The sequence below is a fragment of the Theobroma cacao genome, chromosome 9 (genome assembly GCF_000208745.1).
Source record: "Theobroma cacao cultivar B97-61/B2 chromosome 9, Criollo_cocoa_genome_V2, whole genome shotgun sequence".
Lineage (NCBI taxonomy): Eukaryota > Viridiplantae > Streptophyta > Magnoliopsida > Malvales > Malvaceae > Theobroma > Theobroma cacao.
In genome coordinates this window covers 26,152,435-26,180,428 of record NC_030858.1, presented here as the reverse complement: position 1 = coordinate 26,180,428, position 27,994 = coordinate 26,152,435, and the positions used below count along the sequence as shown (strand labels likewise).

At 34.8% G+C, this 27,994-nt stretch overlaps 1 protein-coding gene across 2 annotated transcripts; it reads left to right on the top strand.

The window, feature by feature from the left end:
* LOC18589680 (callose synthase 3) lies at positions 780-26,573 on the top strand. Of its 2 annotated transcripts, XM_007014754.2 has the most exons (43): positions 780-1,002; positions 1,360-1,600; positions 2,597-2,697; positions 4,501-4,625; positions 4,731-4,824; positions 4,987-5,097; positions 5,196-5,312; positions 5,470-5,562; positions 9,772-9,863; positions 10,191-10,317; positions 11,776-11,913; positions 12,067-12,143; positions 12,225-12,315; positions 12,863-12,985; positions 13,081-13,198; positions 14,028-14,362; positions 14,445-14,497; positions 14,591-14,651; positions 14,965-15,046; positions 15,122-15,171; positions 15,269-15,355; positions 15,752-15,886; positions 15,995-16,089; positions 16,177-16,261; positions 16,337-16,497; positions 16,639-16,762; positions 16,861-16,958; positions 17,053-17,188; positions 17,285-17,436; positions 18,838-18,947; positions 19,071-19,196; positions 19,328-19,396; positions 19,562-19,748; positions 19,836-19,992; positions 21,379-21,498; positions 21,609-21,727; positions 21,815-21,898; positions 23,727-23,839; positions 23,925-24,154; positions 24,244-25,041; positions 25,131-25,181; positions 25,752-25,937; positions 26,101-26,573. In XM_007014754.2, exons 2-43 carry the CDS (start codon positions 1,414-1,416, stop codon positions 26,347-26,349), a joined length of 5,847 nt encoding a protein of 1,948 aa, XP_007014816.2. In that variant the 5' UTR covers positions 780-1,002; positions 1,360-1,413; the 3' UTR covers positions 26,350-26,573. The 2 variants fall into 2 exon arrangements, with proteins under 2 accessions (XP_007014816.2, XP_017982875.1); XM_018127386.1 differs by lacking the exons at positions 780-1,002; positions 1,360-1,600; positions 2,597-2,697; ... (3 more) ...; positions 5,196-5,312; positions 5,470-5,562 and adding an exon at positions 8,615-8,735.

Genomic DNA, 27,994 nt, shown 5'->3' with positions numbered 1-27,994 from the left:
GTCGAAAATACCCTACAACACTAGTCCTACTAGATATGTAGTTAGCACCACCTGTCTTGATACTGATAGCCACATGATCATAGATGCCAAGATGACAAAGCTTTGGCTTAGTCAAGTAAATTCTAATGATTGTTTGAGGTTATAGTTAAACCAAAATAAATTTTACTTTTGAGTTTAAATATTTTGACATGTAACAACCTATATATTTGTATAGATCCTTTTATTTAAAAATATATTACTAATAGAAATATATTTAATTACATATTTACACTTTTATCCTACTCGTATAATTAAAATAAATATTAAGATTGTTTGTTCTAATTTCGCACTAAAAATTTAATCTTAAATTGAGTTTTAAACTTATATGAAATAATTTTAAATATAACCTCTTTACTCAAATTGATAATAATTACTTTGAATTTTTTTAATTACTTTTGGAGTGAGATTCAAGTTTAAAAAAAATTTGATTGATTTAAACAGATTTTTAGTGTTTCAATTTTGTTAATTGAACTCAAATTGCTTGAGATGTAAAATATTTATCTCCAAAGATTAATTTATTTCTTAACCATCGAATAATTAGAAAGAAGCATAGAGAAAAATTTAGAGCATGAACTTTATTTAATAAAAGAAGCGGTTTAGCAAACAGTGGCAATTTTGCAAATTAAATAAACATGAAGCCTCATTCTCTGCCCAACCCGCTCCACCAATAGCAGTTACGAAGAAAGAAAGAAAAAAAACAAGTCCATTCTCCTTTTTCTAAGCTTCATTCTTCTCCGTTTTGCTTCCTTTGAGGCTAAGTAGCTTAAAGTAGCTGCCCTTCTGTCTCACTCACTCACTCTCTTCGGTCTCTGTTTCTCACTCTATAGTTGTTTTTCTCTCTCTTAGGGTTTTTCTCTGTGAGCTCTCTTTCCTCTTCACATTGCCTTCACCATTTCGGTGTTTAATCTGTTGCTGTTTTTGGTAGATGACTTAGTAGCTCAAAGTATTCTCTTTAATTGCTTGGTACTTCATCTTCTTTGCTTAACTCTTTATTTTTTGTTCTCTCTAGGAGTGTTTTTCTTTTATGTTTAAGTACAGTGCTTGGAAATCTTTATTTTCAGTTAAAATTTCCAGTTTCTTTTGGCGTTTCACTGTAGTTTCTTTGCTTACCAGAGTCTTTTTCTTCTCCTTCGCATTTTAGATTCACTAGCTTTTACTTTGTTGGTTTCTGAAACCTTGACTTTTTCCTTTTCCATTTTTGGTTTCTGGATGTTTATGATGTGTTGTTAAGTTGAGATAGGGTTAAATTTTGGTTTTTGATTTTGTATTTCTCTTAAAACCTAATGCAAGATGAAAAGAAACAGCTTTTTTTTCTTGCAGGGAAGTTAGTGTTTTTTTCCCCGTTGAGATTTTGGGTGGAAGGCGAGGGCAAAGATGTCCTCGAGCAGGGTGTCAGATCAATCGCAACCGCTGAGGCGGATCACACGCACGCAGACTGCTGGTAATCTAGGAGAGACAGCTTTTGACAGTGAGGTGGTGCCATCTTCTCTTAGCGAGATTGCACCCATTCTCCGTGTTGCTAATGAGGTCGAATCAAGCAACCCAAGGGTGGCTTATCTCTGTAAGTTTCTGCCTTAGTTTGCTTTTCACAATATGGATTTTCTTTATGTTTTAACGCCATTATTTGCAGTACTATTTTCATACATGTTTCTCGCTATTACTATTACTACGAGTTAGCCTTATACTTGTGTGTTAAGTGTGTAAAGTATAGCAGTTTCAAATCCCAATATATCTAACCTGCTTTTCTGATTCCATATGTACATTGTGTACTATTGGATATATTTTCTGTTGTACGCACATGTAGGTGAAAGTGAAAATATACTTACGCTTGCAGCTCCTTGACAAGTTGGCTTACACTGTTGTCTACTTCACTGAGTTAATTATTATTTAGTACTATTTTTACTTGCATCTCACTTTTTTGTTAAGATAACTACTGAAAATTTCAAATATTTGAGAACCTATTACTTGGATTTTTCCAACTATATATTGCCTTAAAAATGGTACATTATGGGGTTTCCTAATGTTGCATTATTCGGATGCATCTCAATAAGAAAATTTGTTTTCTACCCTGTAAATCTTTTATAAGATCAGCAGCAACTATTGCAACTTTGAACCATTAAATGATTTTCCCCTAGAAGCAAGATGCAATAATAATGAAGCAGAAGTATGCCGATAACTCTTTGTAACATTTTCTAGCGTTGAAGTTTTTTTTCCTGGATTTTCTAGAATTAGTGTTGTCTACTTTTGTCTACAGTCATCTAGATCTTAAAATCATACTTCTTCCGGTGCTGTGATTTGGTTGATGTTTGACATCCCTGCTTATTTGGTTTTCCTTGGGAGAGTGTTATTTCAAATTTCACCTGTTTTGTTCTGTCAAATATTTAAATATGGGCATTTATATTTATCTGTCTTTAGTCAACCTCAAACATCTTGGTATCACTTGTTTCAGTTCGTTGTTGCTATGAATTTGCTTCTTGCTTCTTGGTTACTTGTAGTGTGATTCTATAAATTATCTGCATTCTCAAGTTGAATCTTTTCATCGCGGTTTTCTTTGTAGGTCGATTCTATGCATTTGAGAAAGCTCACAGGCTGGATCCCACTTCCAGTGGACGTGGTGTTCGCCAATTTAAAACTGCTCTGCTTCAACGTCTTGAAAGAGTGAGTATCTTGCGTTCTTCTCTTTTGAAGAATTTGCTTAGCATATATTTTAAATGCCTTTGAAATGTAGAAATGACGTTCAATTTGGGTAGAGTAGCATGAGAATAATGGCATTATTGATATCATTTGAGCTTAATGATCCACAGACCAGTAGAAGTATTTATTGACTATATTTTGGAACTTATCCTAAATTTGTAGTGGAACCTAGTATGTTTAGAGCAGCTAAACTGAAATTCAGCTGCTTGATACATGAGAGAGATGGGGAAAAACACAGAAGGGAACTGGGTTTAAACCCTGTTTTAATTACTGTTTTCTTGTCGTGATGGTGGACTTTGGGATTTAGCAGAAAGCTGTGTTTATACACTCCCTATTGGCTTCTTTCTTAAGAATGTGAGTTACCATTCCTGCAGCTCATGTCGTTTTTGGAAATCCATGCTTTCCAAAAGGATTTTCACAAATTTGGCTAACTAAGAATGAGCTTGTGAATTTCAATTTGTGTAGAGAAGCATGAGAATAGTGGCATGGTTGATATCATTGGAGCTTAATGATTCATGAACCAATAATGAAGTATTTATTGACTATTTTTCTGGGACTTTTTCCAAGTTTATATTTTGTGGAACCTGGTATTTTTAGAGCTTCCATTATGATATTCTGCTGCTTAATATTAGATAGATGGGGGAAAAACACAGAAGGGAACTGGGTTTATCCCTTGTTTTAACTACTGGTTTTTAGTCGGTGATGGTTATTTAAAACTTTTGGATTTAGCAGAAAGTTGTGTTTATGCTCTCCCTTCTAGTTTTTTCTTAAGAATGTAAGTTACAATTCTTGCCACTCGTTTCACTTTTGAAAATCGATGAGGGATTTTCACAAATTCACTTATATTAGAATTCATCTTAGCTTCTAAGTCAACCCAACTCTGAATAATTGTCCCTCTCCTTCCTTTCTCTCATGCATGGTATATATTTATTTTTTGCTAACTTCTTTTTCCTTTTTGTTAATAAATTTTTATATTTTGTTAATTTTGTTTATGAGAAGTCATATTAGCTTTTACATTTTTTTATATTGGATGCTTCGTGATTCATATTCTGAAGGGTGGTCATGGCTTCGATAGTGATTTTTGACACGGACCCTAGTTTGTCCCAGAGACATTGAAAATGCATAACAAGTTGCCAATGATAGCCTTGAAACTTGTGAAAGGGAATGTTTAAAGCACATTCTGAGCAGGAATTTTTCTTATTCATTTATATGATACTTGTTTTAATCATCAAAGTAAGACATTATTTTGTTTGGGTTGACATAGTTCTTAAAAGTTATCAAGTAGGGCAATCAGAACTCTCATATTGTTCTCACTTGTATAGTTAACTAAACCCTTGATCGTTGGGTTCATAAACTGGTTTAGATTGATGAGTTTTTTAGACTTTAATTTTTCATAGACGGATTACGAAAGCATGAATTGGTTAGAGAGATGGTTGAATGTTAATAAGGCTGATGAGCTTCGTAGGAGTTAATTGTTCATAAGTAGAAGTGTCCTAGGCATGCTAATAATAGTTCATGGTATAGCTTCCCTAGGATCACCAGTTTCCAATATTTTAGATCCTTACCAAACAGATCTGATGTGGAGTCCATGTTAGTAAGTAGAATTTCATCTGTAATCAGAGCTTTTCATGGCTGAAGTGCACCTAATGTATAATAAATTTCGTTATACTGTCTACATGTCCTCATTTGCATTTATTTATGCTTCTAGTTCTTTATATCTATTCTTTGCTGTTGGTCTCATGAGGAGATTTCATCTTGTCATTACAGGAGAATGATCCAACTCTACAGGGAAGGGTTAAGAAAAGTGATGCCCGTGAAATGCAAAGTTTTTATCAACACTATTACAAAAAGTACATCCAGGCATTGACAAGTGCTGCTGATAAAGCTGATCGGTAAGTCCTAAAGGTGGTATGGTGTTAAGTTATTTGGGTGATTATTGTGGAAATTGCTATTCATAGTTCTTTACTTGACATCCAATTTTTTTTTTTTTTATGTAGGGCGCAACTTACAAAAGCATACCAAACTGCGAATGTTCTTTTTGAGGTTTTGAAGGCCGTCAATTTGACACAATCTATTGAAGTTGACCGTGAGGTGAAACTATTTTATATATTTTGACCTTTGATCATTTTTTTTATTGTCTTGTCTGATGTAGATATCTTTCACTGGCTCGATTAGTTTACTAAGAAACCATAAACTCTAAATTTCATTTTTTTTTGCATGTGAAAGATGTAATTATGGTTAAGGTTAGTGCAGATTTTGGAAGCTCAAGATAAAGTTGCAGAACAGACACAGATCTTGGTCCCTTACAACATCCTTCCTCTTGATCCTGAAAGTGCAAACCAGGCTATAATGCAATATTCTGAGGTATATTTTGAGCTTGTATCTTGTCTGATAGTTGTTTTGAACTTCCAATTTGCTTTTCGCTTCTTTTGCTTACGTATTGTTATTTACCTTAATTGTAGATCCGAGCAGCTGTTTATGCTCTTCGTAACACTAGGGGTCTTCCATGGCCCAAAGACCACAAGAGAAAGAAAGATGAAGACATTCTAGATTGGCTTCAAGAAATGTTTGGGTTTCAGGTGAAAAATAAATGGAGTAGAACTACATGTTTACAGTGCAGTGGGGTGTTCTGTGTTCCCTTGCCAATATTTGAAATTTGTTAGTAAAGTATTGGTAAAAGCCAATTCAATTTGTTTATTTGGACCCATACTTACATCTCAATTGGTATCTCTTCAGAAAGATAATGTGGCAAATCAAAGGGAGCATTTGATCTTATTGCTTGCAAATGTGCACATACGGCAATTTCCAAAGCCTGATCAACAACCCAAGGTTTGCTTGCTAACTATATATATATATATATATTTCTATGTGAGCATGAATTTTCTATTGCAAATATTCAAATGGTGATGGTTACCTTTATCCCCTTTTCTCTTATATGTGGCCCGTTTCATCCTTGAATATTTATCAAAAGTTTGGATTAGTCCCTGAACTTTTACTAGGTTAAATTAGTATTATGGGGTGTAGTGTCGTAAAGAGGTGAAACAAGATGAAGTAGAGCAGCATAGAGGATTTGGAATGGTCGCTAGAGTATGGACTGCTGTGGTAGGTGGAATGATCGAAAGGGAAAGTGGGAAGTGGTGAATAGGGGTAATGATTTGGGAACATGAACTTGGAGTGGTGCACAGAAGTGGGAAGCAAATACTTAAGAGTAGCGTAGAGGTGAGAACAAGTGCCTGGAGTGGCGTGCAAGAGCGTGAAGCAAATACTTACAGTAGTGTGGAAGCGAGGACAAGCCCTTGAAGCTATGCCCGATGAGTAGGAACAAGAGCCTATAGCAGTGAGTGGGAAGTGGAAACAAGTAATGATGCTTAAAGACCGCATATAGGCTAGAGGTATAAGTAGTGCAACCAATAAAAAGGTGCTAGCTCATTCCTCATTAAATGATGGAGAGTTAATTCTCAAGTTAGAAAGAATTGATTCTCAAGTAACGGTTAAGGAATGTGATGATGTGTGAAATAGGAGACATAGGTAAGCAATCTCCTACTCCAAAGAAAGTTTTAAGGAGAGAATCCATTTCGGAGCCATCAAGTCAAATTCTCTCCAACATCTCGTAATGCAGAATCAGCCTAAAACCCTATACCTACTTTGAGGTTAAATCCATAGACTTGCTGTGCGTCCAATTTTTGCTAGACATGCTTGGGAACAATGATACATTAGTGAGTCCATAATTGTCCAAAAATCATCTACATGGGGCTATTGAGTTTGATCTGTAAGGGGTGTTTAGTTTTGTGAATATGTGTGTGTTTTTTATTTTTGATAAACCCATCTTAATCATCAAAAGTATGCAATTCTTCTTACTTAATTTTCCCGTTTCTCAATTTCCTTTTCCAGTTATTTAAAATACTTTTCTAGTCTTATCTCATAGATCTCTCTTAAAGTTCTTGTGCAGTGTTACTGGCAGTGCTAAGCAGCAATGATAGTTTCTCATTTTGTTGCTGATAATTGTTACTCTTTCTTGTGTGGTGCCACTATCCAAACCCAACTAAATAACCACCATGATAACATCTTTGCAACCACACATCAATGATAGTATCTCCATCAACACAATTCCAATTGATTTCCATGATTTGACTGAAATCGTCCTTAGTGTTGAGAAAGATCAAAACACTGATATCTATCTAAACATAAAATCATATGGACAAACAATAGACAAATAAGAGGCATGAACAGCTTAACAAACGAGGTAACAAGTACCCTGAGCTCTTAACTTGTTAAGCATGCTACTAAAACCTGTTATTTAGAAAGAGAAAACTCAGCTTATTTCATTCATAATACATCATCTATATATACAGCCTAAACATTTCTAAAATAAAAAAATAATAAAGAAAATAAAATCCCTATAATTATGATGATTCCCAATCTTTATAATTATGGTGATTTTTAATTCTTATAATTACGTTTATTAATATAAGAATATTTACACATTTCCTATTCTATAACACTCCCCCTCAAGCAGGAGCATAGATGTTAATCATACCCAGCTTGCTACGAATATAATCAACTCAAGGTCCTTGCAACGCTTTTGTGAAGATATCTCCTAGCTGGTCTTCGGTTTTAACATATCTTGTAGGGATGAATTCCTGTTGAATCTTTTCACAAACAAAATGACAATCAATTTCAATATGCTTAGTTCGTTCATGAAACACGAGATTGGAGGCAATATGGAGAGCAAATTGATTATCACGCCACAGCTTTGCAGGCAAAGAAGACTTAAGACTAATTTCACTTAATAGCTGATACATCCATACTACCTCACACAGTTTGTGCCATAACTCTGTATTCTGATTCTGCACTAGAACGAGCTACTACATTCTACTTCTTGCTTTTCCATGAGACCAGATTTTCTCCAATAAAAACACAATATCTTGTAGTAGATCTCCGATCACTCTTGGAACCTGCCCAATCTGCATTTGAAAAACATTCAATATTAGTATGTCCATGATTTCCATAAAATAGACCACATCTTGGAGCCCCTTTCAAATAACATAGGATTTGTTCCAAAGCTGACCAATGGTTAATTGTTGGAGCAGACATAAACAGACTTACAACACTAACAGAGTATGCAACATCAGGATGAGTCACTGTAAGATAATTCAATTTTCCAACCAGGCTTCTATACTTTTCAAGGTCTTCAAACAATTTACCATCTTCTTTTGTAAGTTGCAAATTAGGAGTCATTGGTGCATTACACGACTTAGCACCCAATTTTCCTGTCTCAGTCAACAAGTCAAGAACATATTTGTTTTGAGACAAGAACATACCTTTCTTACTCCTTGTCACCTCAACACTCAAAAAACACTTCAACAACCCTAATTCTTTTGTCTGAAACTGAGTATGAAGAAAGATTTGAGAGATGAAATACCTACAGTGTCACTCCTAGTAATGACAATATCAACATACACTAGTAGTAAGATTATGCTTGCCTCCGATTGTTTATAAAGCACTGAGTGATCACACTTACTCTTTTTCACCCCAAACTCCTGAACTGCCTCACTATTAATGGAATTTCGAATCTGCAGGAACAGTCGTGTGTCTTCCCTCATCCAGGTTTGCCTTGTATTATCAATAGGAGGATCATTAATAATATGATCAATCTTATCAATGCTTCTTAAATAGACCCGAATAGTCTTGCTCCAATCCAAATAATTGGAACCATTAAGTTTATGCTCTGTGACCTTTGTCATCACAAGAATCACATCAGCCACTACCATTGATTTTTTTCTGGCACAGACTCTGTCGTCTTGAAAACCCAGTAACAAAACCCAACAAGAATACCAAATTATCTTGTTGAAACCTTCTGGAATGAAGACCAGAAGAGAAGACCGGAGTGAATCTCCAATAGATGGTCGGCGTGTGGAACAGAACCAGAAACTAAAAGCGGCGTGTGATAGCCACTCGTGGGGACTCTAGTGGCAGGGTTCTAGGAAGAAGCCGATCAGCAGGTGAGTCTCCTCCTAGTGCTGACTTTGGGATCAGATTGTCACCCTATATGGGTGACCTAGGTTTGGGTGTAAAAGAGAAACTAAGAACTCTGTTTTCAAGGAAACAGATTTGCCAACACAGCTTTGATACCATGTTATTGTGGAAGAGAAAACTCAGCTTATTGCATTCATAATACATCATTTATATATACAGCTTAAATATTTCTAAATTAGGGAAAGAATAAAGAAAATAGAGAAAATAAAATCCTTATAATTATGATGATTCCCAATTCCTATAATTATGGTGATTTCTAATTCCTATAATTACGTTTATTAATAAATGAATATTTACACATTTCCTATTCTATAACAAAACCAATTGGCAATAAGTGAAGAGATTGAACTAATTTATAAGGTTACAACAAATTCTAAAGCTAACTTATATGATAACACCTTTTAACACTCCATGTGTAATATTAACAACTGATGCCAAGGAGTGTGCCAAACATGTGGAATTTGTTGCCCCTTAGTTATAAGCCATGTATTAGGCTTGTTTATTTACGCTATTAGTATAGGGTTTACATGTGAAGGTAATGTTTAATCATCGTATCCCATGAAAACTTTAGAGTTTGTTGTGGCCTTTTGTTTTGGTTGGTCCTTTCCACGTATTGCCAATCGGTTTTACAGTGGAAGCTTAACTTGGTATTAGAGCTTAGGTTGTTTCTTACCTTGTTTATTTTTGTTGTTTGTTGCTCATTATTTGTTCACATGTTAGGCTCATTTGTCTCAATTGTTAGTATTGGCCTGCATACGAGGGGGAGGTTTCTCGGAATAATATATCGTAAGCTTATTTTTGAGAAGTAGAGAGTTATTATCTGTTAAAATGTTTGTTTTCTTTGTGCTAACAATTCCTTTTAATTAGTAAAATACAAAAGTTTTTCTTTCTTCTTTCATATGTGCTTCAGATGGGGTTTGTGGCCTAAGCAATTGGATCTTATGTTGTGTGCTGAAAGGGTTAGGGCTAAGAACTTTTCTGACATAATTGTTTCTTGCGCAGTTGGATGATCATGCGCTAACAGAAGTGATGAAGAAACTTTTTAAGAACTATAAAAAGTGGTGCAAGTACTTGGATCGGAAAAGTAGTCTTTGGTGAGACTCCGTGCCATTATTAAGCAGTAAATCTTGCTGGACTATGTAACTTCAATGGAAGCCGCTTTATGTTGCTTCTAGGATATATTTTAAGAGAAATATATGTCATGAATTAAGTTAATTATACCAAGTGTTTCAACATAGCAAGAGTGAACTCCAATCGATAAATTTGGGGAAGCACTTCCTGTTTGTAGGGTGCTTGTTATGTATCTTTCCTTTTGCTCTTCACCCCTAAGCTTTCAAGATGTTCAACTGCAGTCATGTTCTAAGGAATGGATTTCCCATATTTCTTTTGGCTTAATTCTCCTTGATATTTCAAATCTGCAGGTTGCCAACCATTCAGCAGGAAGTGCAACAGCGAAAATTATTATACATGGGTCTGTATCTTTTAATATGGGGTGAAGCTGCAAACTTGAGATTCATGCCAGAATGCCTTTGCTACATCTATCATCATGTATGTTCCAAAAACTCCTCTTCTTCCCATGGATATGCATACTTATGTATATTGAATTAAGGCTTTTAACCAAACTGGAGCAGGCTTCTGTATAATGGGTATGGAAATAGTAGCCATTTGTTTTGACCCATACTTCTATCAGAAAAGATTTAGCAATTGATAGGAAAAAAAAGTTTGTTGTGTTAGTGTTTCTGCATTTAATTTGTGAGAAATACTTTGTCTTGTAGAACTGGACATTATCAAACTTGAGTATCTTCATGGGTGCCCATAGGAGCTAGAGGTTAAAATTAGGACATCCTTTGATAGCATTGCATTGGTCTTTTGGCTATTTGTAAGAGATTATCAAACTTAATGTGCAATGTGAGAATTTGGCAAAATGTCAGTTCATTGTAGCCAAAAAAGGTCTTATGCATTTGGGGTTCATGAATCATTTCTGTGTCAATGGCTGTTAGTTTGAATGAAAATTGCCAACCATTGATTTATTTGTAAAATTGGTGATGTCATTTTTTGGGTTAGACAGATTTATGTCGTGCATCACTCAAGTTTCTAATGGTATTTTTATGTAGTTCAAGTTGTGTCATCATGTGTTTGAAATTGCCATCATAAATGCATAGTTGTCAATTGTTGTGTATTGTTATCACATCTTGGCTAAGTTAGGGTTTTGTTGCGACTTATATTCAAGTTAAGCCTTTCCACTCATGGCCAGTTGGTGTTAAGTTAGTTTTTTAGCATGGTTTCGAAGCCTAGGTTGCTTGTTGCCTTGTTTGTTTTTTTGGTTGTTGCCGTTTTCTGTTTTCAAGGTTGTAGGTTCGTTTGTTTAAATTGCTAATATGTGGCCTACATATGACGGAGAGTGTAAGTAATCTATCCCACACTGTCTAAACTTGAGGTTTGTTTAAATTTTATTGATCAAAGCAAGTTGTCCCATCATTTATTGTCCACAGTAGGGTTGTAATTCACTACTGCTGAAGTACATACCATGTCATAGGTCTATTCTTCCTACATGTGAGGGTGAGTGGAATCTCTTGGGTTCGTTAATATGATTGAGTCCTCTCCACCTATTGCGAATTGTTTTAAGTTAATTGCCTTGTAATCTATTTGATATGAACAACCTAATGAAAATTATGTTCGCCCATATCTCTCTAGCGTTGGAGAAATGACATTGTTGCCATACATGTACCTCTCCAACATTAATAAAAGGAAATTGTTTTGAGTTGGCTTTTATCCAATGTCATTCTTGTCAACTTACTCTGAAATTTGTTGCCATTTATAGTGGCATTTTGCATGTGGTTATCAATCTTCTCTTTGTCTTGACTATATTTATGTAGTTTCTGTGTAGGGACTAGTGTCAATGCCTGGCTTGTGTTTCTAACCATAATGTCTCTATCTCTAGATAGCTTTGATGGATCTATTCTGCTTTATTAAATAGTAAATGCTTCTTTCCTTTGCTTACTGTAGATGGCATTTGAACTTTATGGTATGCTAGCTGGAAATGTCAGTCCTATGACCGGAGAGAATGTGAAGCCAGCCTATGGAGGCGAGGAGGAAGCTTTTTTGAAGAAAGTTGTTACACCTATCTATGATGTTATTTGGAGGGTACCCTATGCAATTCCTGTCCACTTTTGCATACATTTTATTCTCTCTCTCTCCGTTTCTGTTGGTGTGTGTATGTTTGCACCTTTTAATTTAAAGGTGAATATGCTGGAGAATTGGTCTTCCTGTCTGAAAAAAAGATGATTTTCTTTGCAGGAAGCTGAAAGAAGTAAACGAGGGCAATCAAAGCATTCACAATGGAGGAATTACGATGATTTAAATGAATACTTCTGGTATGAATTTTTTATTAATAAGTTTTATCTCTCCACATTGTTTATGTTCCTAAAGATATGTTTACCCATGTTTAATTGTAGGTCCGTTGATTGTTTCCGGTTGGGTTGGCCAATGCGTGCTGATGCTGATTTCTTTTCTCTCCCAATTGAACAAGTTCGTGAGAAAAATGGGGTAAGCTTGTTTTTGGATCTCTGTTTGTTCTTTCCCTTGCATTTGTTAAACCAAAAGAAGAATGCTCAATGGACAGCAATGAGTTTATTGTATATATGGTTCTCAGTTCTTGCATCTGGGAGGCTTTAGACAATTAAATCTATTGTGGCAATCAAAGTAATTTTGTAAATTCTCTTCATAAAGTTCTAGCTTGCATGTTTTGTATTTGCTTGATCAACTATAGGTTGTTGACTTTATGGTGGACTTCAAGTTGAAGTAATGTCAGTCTCCTCTTTCTTATGAGTCTCAATATGTTCTGCTTTCTATTTCCTAGAATGAAAGATAAAGTCTCTTTTTATGGCACTGATTGCTAAGGTAATTGGACTATGTAATCTACAACTCTTAGTGACTGTATAGATTTGAAAGTTGTGTTGGTTACTGAAAACAAATGGGAAGCTAGCAATAAAGGACACCTGGCTAATTGTATCAAGTCATTTTAGCATGATTGTTTTCTCCTACTTAGTTTGTGGCTGATGGTTAGTTTGTGGCTGATGGTTCTTATATGTAGGATAACAAGCCATCTAATAATGATCGATGGATGGGGAAAGTTAACTTTGTTGAGATACGCTCATTCTGGCATGTCTTCAGAAGCTTTGATCGAATGTGGAGTTTTTTCATCCTGTCCTTGCAGGTAGCACTTACCTTTGGTGCTCCTGATTTTCCATATTTACCTTTGAGATTTTTTATTTTTTTGGCATGGTGTTGATAAAGTCTGGTTCTTGTAAGGCCATGATTATTATTGCTTGGCATGGCTCGGGGCAACCAAGTTCAATCTTTAGGGGTGATTTGTTCAAGAAAGTGCTGAGTGTCTTTATAACTGCTGCTATATTGAAGCTTGGCCAAGGTGAGTGAAACCAGTTAGTCTTACTTCAGCGTCTGTCGTTATCATTTTAACTATTTGCAACGGAAGCTTTCTTGATTGAGTGGAACATCCTCTTTGAGATGGTAGGCAAATCATATGAAGATAAAAAAAATAGAAAAAAATGCTACTTGTTGGTTTATGAAATCTGAGGTTATTCTGGTGAATTGTTTTTCAAGTTCTTCGTAGAAAGCACTTTGTTTGCACTAAAACCTTGTTTCTACACCCATTTAAGGCTAACAGAAAATAATTATAGTTTGACACACTTACTGAGAAAGAAGATTTGAGTTGTAGTCTTTTGAGGGCATACATCTTTTTTCTTTTATATGTTGAATCATGGCAGCAGATAACGGTTTCCCAGTTGTATCATATAGCTTCTCTTTTGTTTTAGTGCTGTAGATAACATATCATTTCTATGCACACTGTTTCTGGCATCTGAAGTGGCTAACCTTAAGTTATTTACACTGCTCCTTGTAGGATCACCCTTTCCATTTCTTTCATTATCAATAATGAGACTGGTCTTGATCTGTTGTATACTGTTGGTTAATGGATGCCATCACTTTAGGTGCCAACTACTAGTGGACTATGTTTTTTAAAATGTCTGGTATTTCAGTCTACATGCTTGTGTATCAGTTAAGTTGGAAATTTCCTTCTGCTTTACTGTTTGTTTCTCTATGGCTAGATGCATGTTTGTTTATTGCTTATGTCAACCCGATAATGAAGCTGTTGCATTTTATGGAATGTGGAAACCTTTTCATTGTACTGCATGTCAGCTATGTTGAAGTTTTTACTGATATTTCTATAATGTTTGCAGCTGTCCTTGATGTAATCCTTAGTTGGAAAGCACAGCAGAGCATGTCATTTCATGTAAAGTTAAGATACATATTGAAAGTTGTTTCGGCAGCTGCATGGGTGATAATTCTACCTGTCACTTATGCTTATACTTGGGACGATCCTTCAGGGTTTGCACGAACCATCCAAAGCTGGTTTGGCAATGCCTCAAATTCACCTTCCTTGTTTATTTTGGCTGTTGTAATTTACTTGTCACCAAATATGCTGGCCGCGATATTGTTTCTTTTTCCTTTCGTTCGTCGATTCCTTGAAAGTTCCCACTACAAAATTGTGATGCTTATGATGTGGTGGTCACAGGTAGATAACTGTTCTTATATAATCTTCTTTTCCCTACTCGTTCCTTTTCTAGTTCACTTATTGCCTTGCCTGATTTTTTCAGCCTCGTCTCTATGTTGGTAGGGCAATGCACGAGAGCACGTTTTCTCTCTTCAAGTAAGAGTTTGATGTTTTTAAGATTGATTGATTGCTTTTGTGGTAACCATGTCAAATGTTTGATTTCTAATTTTTTTGTTGTTGAACTTTCAGGTATACGATGTTTTGGGTCCTACTTATCATCACTAAGTTGGCATTTAGTTATTATATTGAGGTGTATCTTTCAATCGTTTGATCCTTAACTCCCCCCTGCCTACACACACGATCATACTTTCTTTTTCTGCACTGATCATTAAATCAATCAAAATACTGTCATGGTCAGCTATTGATACCAAAGGGTGGCCATGATTAAAGTAATGGTGAAGCTGGACTTAAGTCACCCCAGAATCACTTCAGTTGGCATTTCTCTTGTTTTGATCTTAAAAGATCTTGTATTCTATCTACCTATCTCTGATGAGCATATCAGATTTTGAAATGTTTTTTAAAACTGATTCAAACTTTATCACATCTTCCTTTCTTGGTCACAGATAAAGCCTTTAGTTGGTCCCACGAAAGCTGTTATGTCTGTTCGGATAAGTAAATTCCAGTGGCATGAATTTTTCCCCCGAGGTAATGGACATTAAGATGTCAGTCTGTTCTCTTTCCCATAACAGAAGGTTCATTTCTTTCTTGTCTTTTTTGCAGCAAAGAACAACATTGGTGTCGTGATTGCTCTCTGGGCTCCAATCATTCTTGTATGGCTTATGTCATGTTCATAGTTGATCCATGTTTTCCTGTCATAAGCTTGACTGGGATATTTTAAGGTCTAATTTGGAGATTTTTATTTTCTAGGTCTATTTTATGGATACCCAGATTTGGTATGCAATATTCTCCACATTGTTTGGAGGTATTTATGGTGCATTTAGACGCCTTGGAGAGGTTCGTTGAGCTTCACATAACTAGTTACTGCAATCTTTTGTCTTATTACTTTTACTCCTTTGCTCATTTTTCTAATTATTTAACAAAATGTCTTCTTATTTTGTCAAGCATTTTCAGGAAACATGCACTATGGTCATTGTTTACCATGTGTTTACTTCCTTCACCTATTTTATGTGGATGATGTCAACTGTAGAACATCATTTTTTTTTTTTTTGGTAAACTTTGCCATAATGAAAATTGCTGGTTTCACTTTTATTTGGAGATAGTGAAAATCTCATCTTCATCTGCTTCTCAATAATTAGTATAGAATCTTTTTTGAACCTAGATTAGTTTTGTTTTATTTCTGCAGTGTTTGGATTTTTAGTGTTTCATCCTTTATTTGGTTATAAACTTCAGATTCGAACATTAGGAATGCTCAGATCTCGTTTTGAATCATTGCCTGGTGCTTTTAATGCTCGGTTAATTCCAGAGGGTGAGATCGAGAGAAAGAAGAAAGGAGTTTGGGGTTTTTTCTCTCGTAGCTTTGGGCAGGTCAAACCTCTTTGACATTACCTATCATATAACTTGTGATCTCTCTATGATTTTGTGATAGAAGCATTACAAAGTACCTTGCCATCTAATAATAGTCTATTTTTTCAGCCACCATCTAATAAAGAGAAAGAGGCTGCAAAATTTGCTCAGTTGTGGAACAAAATAATCAGCAGTTTTCGGCAGGAAGATCTTATAAGCAATAAGTATTTATACTCTCTGCTCTAAGTTATACTCAGTAATTCCAGCTTTAATGTTATTCTTGCTACGTGCTGAGCTTGTTTCATTTTCAGGGAAATGAACCTGTTGCTTGTTCCCTATTGGGCTGACCGTGATTTAGAGCAAATACAGTGGCCACCATTTTTGCTTGCTAGCAAGGTTTGCTTCAACTTATTCTGCTCCGGTGATTTTGAGAATTGAGTATCATGATATTAACTATGAATCTTCATGTAGATCCCAATAGCATTAGACATGGCCAAGGACAGTGATAGCAGGGATAAAGAGCTGCAAAAGAGAATTGAAGCTGACCGTTACATGTCCTGTGCTATTCGTGAATGCTATGCTTCATTCAGAAGCATTATTAAGTTTTTGGTTGAAGGGCCCCGGGAAAAAAAGTAAGCTACTGTTCAATGTAGAATGTTAACCACAGATGTAATCCATATCATTCAAGCTGTAATTTCCTCTTATTAAGATTATTATTAGGTGAAGGCTACTGTTGTGTAAAATCATTTTTATTCATTCCAATGTGTTTCCAGGGTTATAGATGCTATATTTTCCAAGGTTGACGAACTTATAGAACATGGTAGTCTAATTAAGACTTACAAAATGAGTGCTCTCCCTAGTCTCTATGACCATATTGTGAAGTTGATCAAATTTTTGGTAATATTCAAAACCTAACTTGGTTTAAGAGGATTTTCATTCCTGTGAGATTTGGGTGGTAATGGGAAGTCCTAAGATGACCTGCTTGATTTTTGCAGTTGGAAAATAAGCAGGAAGAAAGGGGTCAAGTGGTACTCTGTTTCCAGGATATGCTGGAGACTGTGACAAAAGACATAATGACGGAGGATGACTCCAGGTTTGTCATCTTCACATGATTGTTTCCTTAACGTGTGTATGTTCTAGTGCCTTAACTTACTCCTCATTTTTATTTTATTTTTTGCACTTAAAAGTTTGGTGGATTCAACACATGGAGTACTTGATCAACATTATCAATTATTTGATCAAAAAAAATTAGATCAATTATTTGCCTCTGCTGGAGCCATCAAGTTTCCAATATCTCCTGTTACGGAAGCATGGAAAGAAAAGGTGAGTTCATTGTTGGACACTAAAGCTTAAAGCATTTCTCTCTAGATAAATCTATTAATTTTTTCTATTGTTGCTTTTCCTATTTTTGTTTTGCAGATCAACCGACTTTATCTGTTACTTACCACAAAGGAATCTGCTATGGACGTACCATCTAATTTAGAAGCTAGGAGGCGAATTTCTTTCTTCTCAAATTCTTTGTTTATGGATATGCCTGCTGCACCTAAAGTTCGCAATATGCTTTCATTCTCGTAAGCTTTATCCCAGATTTATTGTTTCTTTCTACTAGTGCTTTTTACTCTTCTTATATCTCATCGGGTATAAACTAATGAATATTTCTTGTTGACGATTGAATGGGAAATTGGGAGAGCATATTTGTGCTATTTTTAAAAAATTATTGATATATAAAATATAGGTTTATCTTGCAAGAAAGCCCTTTGTTTTGTTTGTCCAACAGTAGAAACTATCCAATTTATTCATATTCATAAGTTTCTATAACATGATAACCAGATTAGTAAACCTTGGAAAAGGAGAGAAGCTTTCTCTATGTTGTTTTTATTTTCTTAATAAAACATACCAATTATGTAAAATTCGCACACCTACGAGCTATTGTAATCACACTGATGACCATTGTGCTATAAATGCAATACTCAACCTCTGAGCTAAGCTGGCTCAAATAACAGAATTTTTGCAACCATTAGTATTCAACAAATTGTTAGGATCTTGCTTGTTGATTATAGTAGTCATTTATATTAGTTATTCGTAGATAATATGAATTATTTCAGAGTATATGTTACAATTTATAAACCCAAAGCTCTACCCTATCTATCTGCCTATCCATGGAATAGAAAGGTTTGCAGTGTAGATGACATGTATCTAGTTCTCCATAAATCTATCCTTTTATTTCCATCCCGTTTTTATTCTATTCATACTTGTTTTACTGCTACTGTACGCTACCTGTTCTACAATTGACAAAACTAGATTTAACTGGTATAAAATATACAGAAAGATCAATTGAATAAATTAAGTATTACTATATGAGGTTTTACTTGCAAAAATTCTATGCCTTTCCCACTATTGGGTTGGTATATGGATCTCATTGTGTCACTATACGCTATGTAAGACTAATCTCTGTAGGCTTAGTAAAATGAGGTCTTTTCTTATAGTTCCTCTACAGATTCACTTTGGCCTTCCTCTACTGCTGGACATGGATATCATCTATTAAATCAAATCTTCTTGTAGGGGCATTTGTTGGTCTCCTCTTTATGTTTCCAGACTGCCTCAAATGATGTAATTGCTTGAAAATTAAATAATTTAAGGTAATGAAATGTATAAAACTTAATTACAAACAAATTGACTTACTTTTTTTATTTTATTTTTGTCCTTGATTACAAAGTTGGTTGAATATTGTTCTCTCTTTTGAGATCATTAGCCTGAAGTAAATTCCTATTCCATATAATTGCTGAACCTCTGGTTAAATGTTAAAAATGACTTATAGTTCACTATCTGGTAAAAATTAATGAATACTGTACATGGGCTTGAGCATTTCAAATATCGTTAGCTTCGTTTTTGCCTGATGATCATGATTATATGATAATCATGATTTTGTTTTTAATGCATGTTGCTGAAGTGATAAATCATGTTTTTTGTAGTGTTTTGACTCCTTACTACACAGAGGAAGTTCTTTTCTCCTTGCAAGAATTGGAAAATCCAAATGAAGATGGTGTTTCCATCCTCTTTTACTTGCAAAAAATCTTTCCAGGTTTGAATTCACCCTTTTTTTTTTTAATTTTTATTAAAGATTTACATTCACTTGTACATTGGAAATGCGAAATCTTCGCACTGTTCTTCCATTTATGGCTGATTGCTGATTAATAATGTTCAGATGAATGGAATAACTTTCTTGAGCGGGTGAAATGCAGCAGTGAAGAAGAACTTAGAGAATCTCCTGAGTTAGAAGAACACCTTCGTTTATGGGCATCATATAGGGGCCAAACTTTAACGAGAACTGGTTCTCTCTCTCTCTCTCTCTCTGTGGTGTGTGTGCATGCTCTCGCGTGCATTCATGTGTGTTTGTGTGCATGCATATGTTTGCACTGGTTTCCTTTTTTCTATAGACTAATAGATCATTATAAATGCCAGTTAGAGGTATGATGTACTATCGTGAAGCATTGGAGCTGCAGGCTTTCCTTGATATGGCCAAACATGAAGGTAACTGTTTCACCTTGCTGTAAAATTGCAGTATAATTAATTGTATGCTGCTAATCGCATTACTGATGCTCTTACATCTGCGTTACTAATATTTCTATTCTTGCATGAATTATTGTGTGATATGAGATATTCAAGCTCACTTGGTTTTAATGTCAACCTTCTTAGATTTGATGGAAGGCTATAAGGCCATAGAATTAAGTACGGAGGATAACAAAGAGGATAGGTCACTGAAGGTACAGTGTGAAGCAGTAGCTGATATGAAATTCACATATGTTGTTTCTTGTCAACAATATGGCATTCAGAAGCGATCTGGTGAGCAGCGTGCACAGGACATTCTGAGGCTTATGACTAAGTAAGCACGCTAATTTTCCAAAGATTTCTCAGTTGCTTTTAGCAACCAGCATATTTTTTATTAAGTGGATATATCTTTTACTGGCAGATACCCGTCACTTCGCGTTGCATACATTGATGAGGTTGAACAACGTAATGAGGATAGGTTGAAGAAGCTTAATGGCAAGGTTAATTACTTTACTGTTCTAGTGAGGGCTGTGCCAAAGTCTAGTGATTCTTCAGAGCCAGTGCAAAATCTAGACCAGGTAATACTTTATCTAATTTCAAAATCATATGCGATTATGTATTTTGCACTATTTTTCAAGTGGTGTTATCTCGCCTTAGTTGAATTTGGGGTCTGTTGTTATCTCATATTGAGTTTGGGCAGCACCTATTGCCAAATGGTTTTGGGTTGGTTGCCTTTTTATAGTATCAAAGCTTTGGTATAATTTTTTGTTTTCTTGGCATTATCGCCTTTTATTTGATGCCCATGTGGTATGCTCATTGGCTTAAATTGTAAGATTGTGCCTGCTTATGAGGGTGGTTTTTACATTTTGTATTATCCCACTTCATTCATGTTTGGGTTTATTGTGGTTTTTTGTTGAAGTGGCACTCTCCAAATATTATCAATTAGTAATTGAGTGCTTAATGCTAGCAAAACAGTAGCAATACTTATTTATATGAAAAGCTGGTCATAGGTATAAAATGAATAATAATCTTCTTGAAGCAATTACTGTACTTTTGCATGTCATTATTCTTGAAAAATATTTAAAATAATGTTCCTTTTTATTTTTTATGTAATGATTCTATACTCTTCTCTATTCACATTTAAAAAGTTGAAGACTGATCTAAGATAACAATAATTTGAGGATGCTTCTGACAATTAGACATTTTTTCTTTTACTTTAATTTTTATTATAATTTAATAATTTTTGTTTTAGTGTTCAGCAAAGGTGTTTCTTTTTTATGTTCTTTCTAATGCTAAAAGTTCTCTTTTTCCTATCGGTCATCTTTTAGCATTGGGGAAATGAGGAACTTATTTTCCTGACATAAGTGTTTCATACTGCCAAAAAAATGAAATCAACCACTTATTTGGAACTATTCTTGTGCAGTTGGCCCTCCAGCCATTGATATTTACTTTGACAAATGGCAATACATTTATAAATTGAGAAGCTGTTGCTATATTTTCCTTGTAGATCCCCAATGATAAGCTTTTAAGAAAGATTAATGACCAGCTTTGAGAGAAATACAACACAAGCATTTAAACTACATTTTCCTAATGTTTCTGTGGGTTTTTAGATCTTGATTACATGCACACAGAGTTGTAATAGTCTTTGTTTTTTAATATGCCTGCGCTGCTAACGTTCTCTGTGTGTGTGTTTGTTTTTACTCTCTTACAATTAATTTGCATCTACGAAGATAAAATGTCATCATAATATGCCTTAAAATATTGGGCATGAGTTTTGCTTACACGTGCATTTTGTTCTTGAACTCCTTCAGATTGTCCAGAGGATATTCTATATTTCTAAATTCAATAGAATCCTTTGATTGTTCACTTTGTTGATTTTGAATATCCACTTTTGCTTTGCCTATTTCTCACTCTATTTCAACATCCTAAAATTTTTCCTTTTAATTGTCATTTTCCACAAACAGGAAATTTATCGGATAAAACTTCCAGGACCTGCTATCTTGGGTGAAGGGAAACCTGAAAACCAAAATCATGCCATTATCTTCACACGAGGAGAAGGCTTGCAAACAATAGATATGAACCAGGTATGATAGTTGGACTAAGCATCATAATTCTCTACATTGTGCCAATCACTTCTATTTTATTGCTCATTTGCTTAGGATAATTACCTTTCTCTTTTGGATGAATTGCATAGGATAATTACATGGAAGAGGCATTGAAAATGAGGAATTTGTTGCAAGAATTCCTCACAAAGCATGATGGTGTAAGATACCCGACAATTCTTGGGCTTAGAGAGCACATATTTACAGGAAGGTGTGGTGGCATCTTGTTGTCTCCAAGTTAGTAACTGCTTTTTTGCCATGTTAATATGATGGTTAATACTTCTACCGTTTGGTGCAGTGTTTCTTCTCTTGCATGGTTCATGTCAAATCAGGAGACAAGTTTTGTTACTATTGGTCAGAGACTGTTAGCCAACCCTCTAAAGTAAGTTGTGCTTTTTTCTTTAAACTTCTTCAGAGCTTTATAATATTTGTTTATTTATTCAATGGGTAATGCTGGGGGTTTTAATCCCTTATAATGAAAGTAAAGCACCCAGGAATTCTTAGATCTGTTTGTTTCCTTTTGAAATACATGATCAATTACACTCCCCCCCCTCTTTTCTAGAAGAGACTTAAAACGACTTATTTGAGCTGTAGCAAATTGGTATTAGTTGGATGTTTGACAAGTTATTAGAGCCCTGGTTGTTTGTTGCTCTGTTTATTTTGTTATTTATTGTTTGTTTCTCCATATTCATTTTCACACTGTTAAGCCTATTTATTTGACTTGTTAGTGTTGAAGCTAGATGAGGAGAAGTGTTAAATGGTGTTATCCAATATTAATGAAGTTTGGGAATATGTTGTTTGGGCCTGTTCACTTATTATTAGTGGTTTTAGGTTTGATGTTGATGGTAAAGCTGAAAATAATCCTTCAAATAGGGTTTTAGGTAGCTCAATGCATTCTACCTGTGAAGCTCAAACTGCGTGCACCATAAGTTAACAAGTCATTGTAATCATTGTTGTTAATTCTTAGTGGTTTTAACTTAAAGGGACAGCACCTAAAAGCTGTGCATTTCTCTTTTGAGCAGAACCATGAATTGAAAAAAGTGGAAGGTTATTTTTTCAATATGATTAAATCTTAGTTGTGTAGCAATGTTGAGAAGATGCTATTGCTATACCATTACCCTTTTGTGAAAGATTCAATTGAATGGAGGACACTCATGTCAAGGGAGATGAAGACCAAGGAGGACATGGAATAGAGTACAATGGCGCGATATGATCCAAAATATAAACATGTATGTGAAAACCTTTTAAGGTGGTTTGGAAGTGTAAAGAATTGACCTTGAAATACCCTCATGAGAAGATGTGATGTAATGGAGGATAGGGAGGCCAAAAAGGACAGTGATGGAAAATACAAAAAATAACATCTTTTTTACCGAGCTTGTTGAGGGGACAATCCATGTAGTTAGCTCTCCAGAATGAGATTGTAATTGTTGCTTGTTTTCAGTAATAAGATGAAAAGAAAGCTAATAAAACTATGGACCTCTGTAGCTGGTGTATCTGTTAAATTATTGAAACGAATCAAGGTTCCCATAGGAAATTTCTTGTTAGTACAAAGAATTGAGCTTGCTTAGGAATCTATACTAACATTTATTGGGAGAGTTTGATTAGTCTCTTACTTTTAAATAATTTGAATTAGTTGACATTTTTATTCAACTTGGACGACTCATCGATAAAATTATATGTTAAAAACTAATATCAAAGGTTTTTTGCTTAGTATTTCCCAAATTGTCTTTATTAGTATCATTTTTGTAAGAAATTTTGCATAAAAATTTCTCTTATTTTTTAACCTTTTTATCTCCAAAATGTTTTCGGTTATCCATTTAAAAAATAAAAAAAATTCTCTTCTAAAAGCAAAGAGCAAGCTATCCTCTGTCTATTGAACTGCTTTATTTGGAATTCTAATGCCATGAAGATTAAGTCCATAAGCTCTAAAGAATAAGTCTTACGATATTGGCAAATTATCTATGATGTTGCAAATTCTTATGATTAGTCTTTTTAATGAGGATGAGATTTCTACTGGTGCATCAACCCAGCCATACACTATAGTGCAATTGGTTTATTCCAGGAAATCTATATTCTTTGAGTTTTTGGAGTTTTTTCAAGGGAATAAGCATTCTCTTTAATCCCATGTCTGTGGTTCAGTTACGTTTTCATTGCATCTTTTATGTTAACCAATACTTGATCTCTTCTGTACAATTTTCCTGTTTGTATAGGGTTCGGTTCCACTATGGTCATCCAGATGTATTTGATAGGCTCTTTCACCTCACAAGAGGGGGTGTAAGTAAAGCATCCAAAGTCATTAATTTGAGTGAAGATATTTTTGCTGGTATGAAATGCCTCTATATTTGTGCCATGTTTGTATTAATGTTTGGTTCTGTCTTCCATTGGTGACTTTGTGATTGTGATTGCAGGCTTCAATTCTACACTTCGTGAAGGCAATGTCACCCATCATGAATACATACAAGTTGGGAAGGGAAGGGATGTGGGTCTCAATCAGATATCTATGTTTGAGGCAAAAATAGCTAATGGCAATGGAGAGCAGACTTTGAGTCGGGATATATACCGGCTTGGACATCGATTTGACTTTTTCAGAATGCTGTCTTGTTATTTCACTACAGTTGGTTTTTACTTAAGTACTCTGGTAATTCTGCAAATTTCTTTTTTATTTGCAACTTTAAAATATTATGACTCTATGTAACACACCAAGCATCATTCTCTGTTCTTTTTCAGATAACAGTGCTCACTGTCTATGTGTTCCTTTATGGTCGCCTCTATCTTGTGCTGAGTGGCCTTGAACAAGGATTGAGTGAGCAACCAGCAATTCGTGATAATAAGCCTCTTCAAGTGGCTCTTGCTTCTCAATCTTTTGTTCAAATTGGATATTTGATGGCATTACCTATGTTGATGGAGATTGGCTTGGAAAGGGGTTTCCGAACTGCATTAAGTGAATTTATATTAATGCAATTGCAATTGGCACCAGTATTTTTTACATTTTCTCTTGGAACAAAGACCCACTATTATGGAAGGACATTGCTTCATGGAGGTGCAAAGTACAGGCCTACAGGCCGAGGGTTTGTGGTGTTCCATGCCAAGTTTGCTGACAACTACCGGCTTTATTCACGTAGCCATTTTGTGAAGGGTATTGAGATGATGATCTTGCTTCTAGTGTACCAAATCTTTGGTCATACTTACAGAACTGCAGTTGCTTATGTATTGATCACTGTATCTTTGTGGTTTATGGTGGGCACATGGCTTTTTGCTCCCTTCCTATTCAATCCTTCTGGTTTCGAGTGGCAGAAGATTGTTGATGATTGGACTGATTGGAATAAGTGGATAAACAACCGAGGTGGTATAGGTGTACCTCCAGAAAAAAGTTGGGAATCATGGTGGGAGGAAGAGCAAGAGCATCTTCAATATTCTGGGAAGCGTGGTATTCTTGCTGAGATATTGTTAGCTTTACGATTCTTTATCTACCAGTATGGGCTTGTCTATCACTTGAATGTTATAAAAGAAAACAGAAGTTTTTTGGTATGTCCCTCTCCGTTTCTTTGGCCATTTTTTCCTTATTTTTCATCTTTATATGTTTACATTGGGTATGTTCATTGACTTGGTCACAGATCTATGGTGCATCATGGCTGGTGATTGTTCTGATATTGTTTGTGATGAAGGTAGGTGGCTAGATTCTTCAAATATTGGCCTTGACATGTTTCAAAAAGTCCTTTTGTTAATTGCTTATTATCTTCCTGAGAGTAGACTAGGCATAAGTTGCCATCAAGCATTTTATTTTTCTTGTTCATATTCCTGTTAGATCACTCATTGCTTAATTATTCTTTTTGGTTCCTTTGTAAACAAATTTATTGTTTGAATGAGAACTTTTTCAAGAGAAAGAAAACCAAGTCAAAGTAATTGCACAGGTAAACAGGGCTTAAATTCATTGTGTTATGGTTTACTTAACCACGGTTAACTGCTGATAAACAATAGCTGCTTAAACAGATAAAGACAACCAAATGCTTCAGAATAGTTTATAAATAGTTGTGTCAACACACAGGAAAATGATTTATTTACGGATGTCTTTTCAAAATTGAATGGTTTCATCTTCCTACTTATGTTGTCATATGTATCAGATAACTATGACAGTGATGTCGGTCTTGATTTCAAATTTGGAGGCGAACTAAACTACGTATATCTAGCTCTAAGCATTCTTAATCATTTTACATTTTTGTGTTTTTCTTGCTTAGACTGTATCTGTTGGGAGGCGGAAGTTCAGTGCAAGTTATCAACTTGTTTTCCGGCTTATCAAGGGATTAATATTCTTGACATTCATAGCCATTCTGGTTACTTTGATTGCTCTCCCTCACATGACACTTCAAGACATTATTGTGTGCATTCTTGCATTTATGCCTACGGGTTGGGGAATGCTTCTGGTAAACATCTCTCTCTCTCTCTCTCTCTCTCTCTCTCTCACGCACACATATGCATTGCTGCTACAATTTTTACAATCATATATGATAATGGTTGAACTTGTATCTATGTTACTTCAAAATGTATGTTAATGCTATTTACACTTTGTTTCTGTATTTTTGTCAGATTGCTCAAGCTTTGAGGCCTTTCGTTAAGAAAGCTGGTTTTTGGGGATCAGTCCGAACTCTTGCTCGTGGTTATGAGATAGTGATGGGGTTGCTTCTTTTCACTCCGGTAGCATTCCTGGCCTGGTTTCCTTTTGTCTCAGAATTTCAGACTCGTATGCTTTTCAACCAAGCATTCAGCAGAGGTCTGCAGATTTCTCGTATTCTTGGTGGACAGCGTAAAGATCGCACTTCTCGTAACAAGGAGTAAGCAAGAGTGGTAATTATATGGATGTTATTGATCCCCCTGATTCAATCATGGAAGTCTTTGTTAATAGTTGTAATTATATTATGGATGAAGAGGGGCCAGCAATTTTTGCATTTGGAACTAACACAATTGCGTACCACCTAGCATGACTTTGAACAATATTTGTAAGATTATGAAGATACATACTATTTATTGATTTTCATCAATATATCTATATTTTTTGTGTATATCTTCAGTGTTGGATCACATTTGGACCCCTGGGGCTGGAGGAGGGTAGGAGAAAAGGTTCAGACAGATGAATTGATGGATTGCCTATCAACATTTTATATAACCAATTCAGTCGATTTCGTTAGAACCCAAATCAAATTATTAAAAATTGAATTACCCAATTTAATATGTTAATCGATTGAAATATTTTCAATAATTTACTTTGGCTATACTGTTTAACCGAATTATAATAAAAAAAATCGTCTCATAATTTGTTGTAATTGTTAAAATAAATAAATAAATATATATATATATATATATACAGTTACGACTTTAATTAGAAGTAAAATAATCAAATAGATCATAAATATTAAAATTTTATTCTAACAATTAGAAATTCGCAACTCATTTTGTGGAGGGATCATGATCGGCATTAAGATCTGTGTGGATATAGCCCATTAGACCCTAGTAAGTTTCTATTCATCATTCAATTATGTTTAAGTGGCTCATTTACCGTCATCATCAGACAAAGCATAAGTCATTATAGTATAAACAATCATATTCAGTCGTAGGCACACAAATATGGATTTCTCAATATAAACTGTGTACATTTTCCATTCATAATATTTGTACCCAATACAATTCATAATAATTATTGTAAATGCACCCTTAGTGCTCATGCGGGCTCTTTAGGACAACAATCATAATATCATCATAATATCAAAAAGTAACTTGCCACCCAATGGCTTAATATTTCAGTATAAATAATTATTTATAAACAGAAATAAAAAATCGACTCGTCAATGGAATATGATTCAACTCGCTAGGCTTTAAGTGGATGCTAGACACCTACCCCAATTAAAAATAAACAGATCATGTTTCCCTAACACTTGTTGCTAGCAAGGAGTGCTATCACTGATTTGCAATAAAAAAAAATAGAAAAAATAACATATGAGTCACAAAGATTTCGTAAGTGAATGCGGGAAGTGGATAAGTCAAGGGAATTGAACTTTGAATAAGTAAACATTATATAACCATGCATGTATGATCTTTCAAATACGTATAAGGAACTTATAAGAAAGTAATCATGCTTTCAAACAAATTTCACAAATCCTTTGAAAATATTTACCAAATCCTTATGCCATTGAAAACTCAAGTTGAGTAAACCATTTAATCACAACAAAAAAAGGCTAGCTCATGTACCAATCATTATATATCATAGAAGTGAGACTTAACCTTTTTGGACTCATCAATTGTGTGTTGGGTTGAAAGAAATGCTGATTGTCTGATTTCAAATCCCATATAGCAACTCTACCTTATACTTACATAATGCATGAGGAAATCTCATTGCAAAATTTCAAGAATCGATATAGTTATTTAATACACAACATATTTATCAAATGAAATCATAGACATCATTAATACTCATCATATAACATTT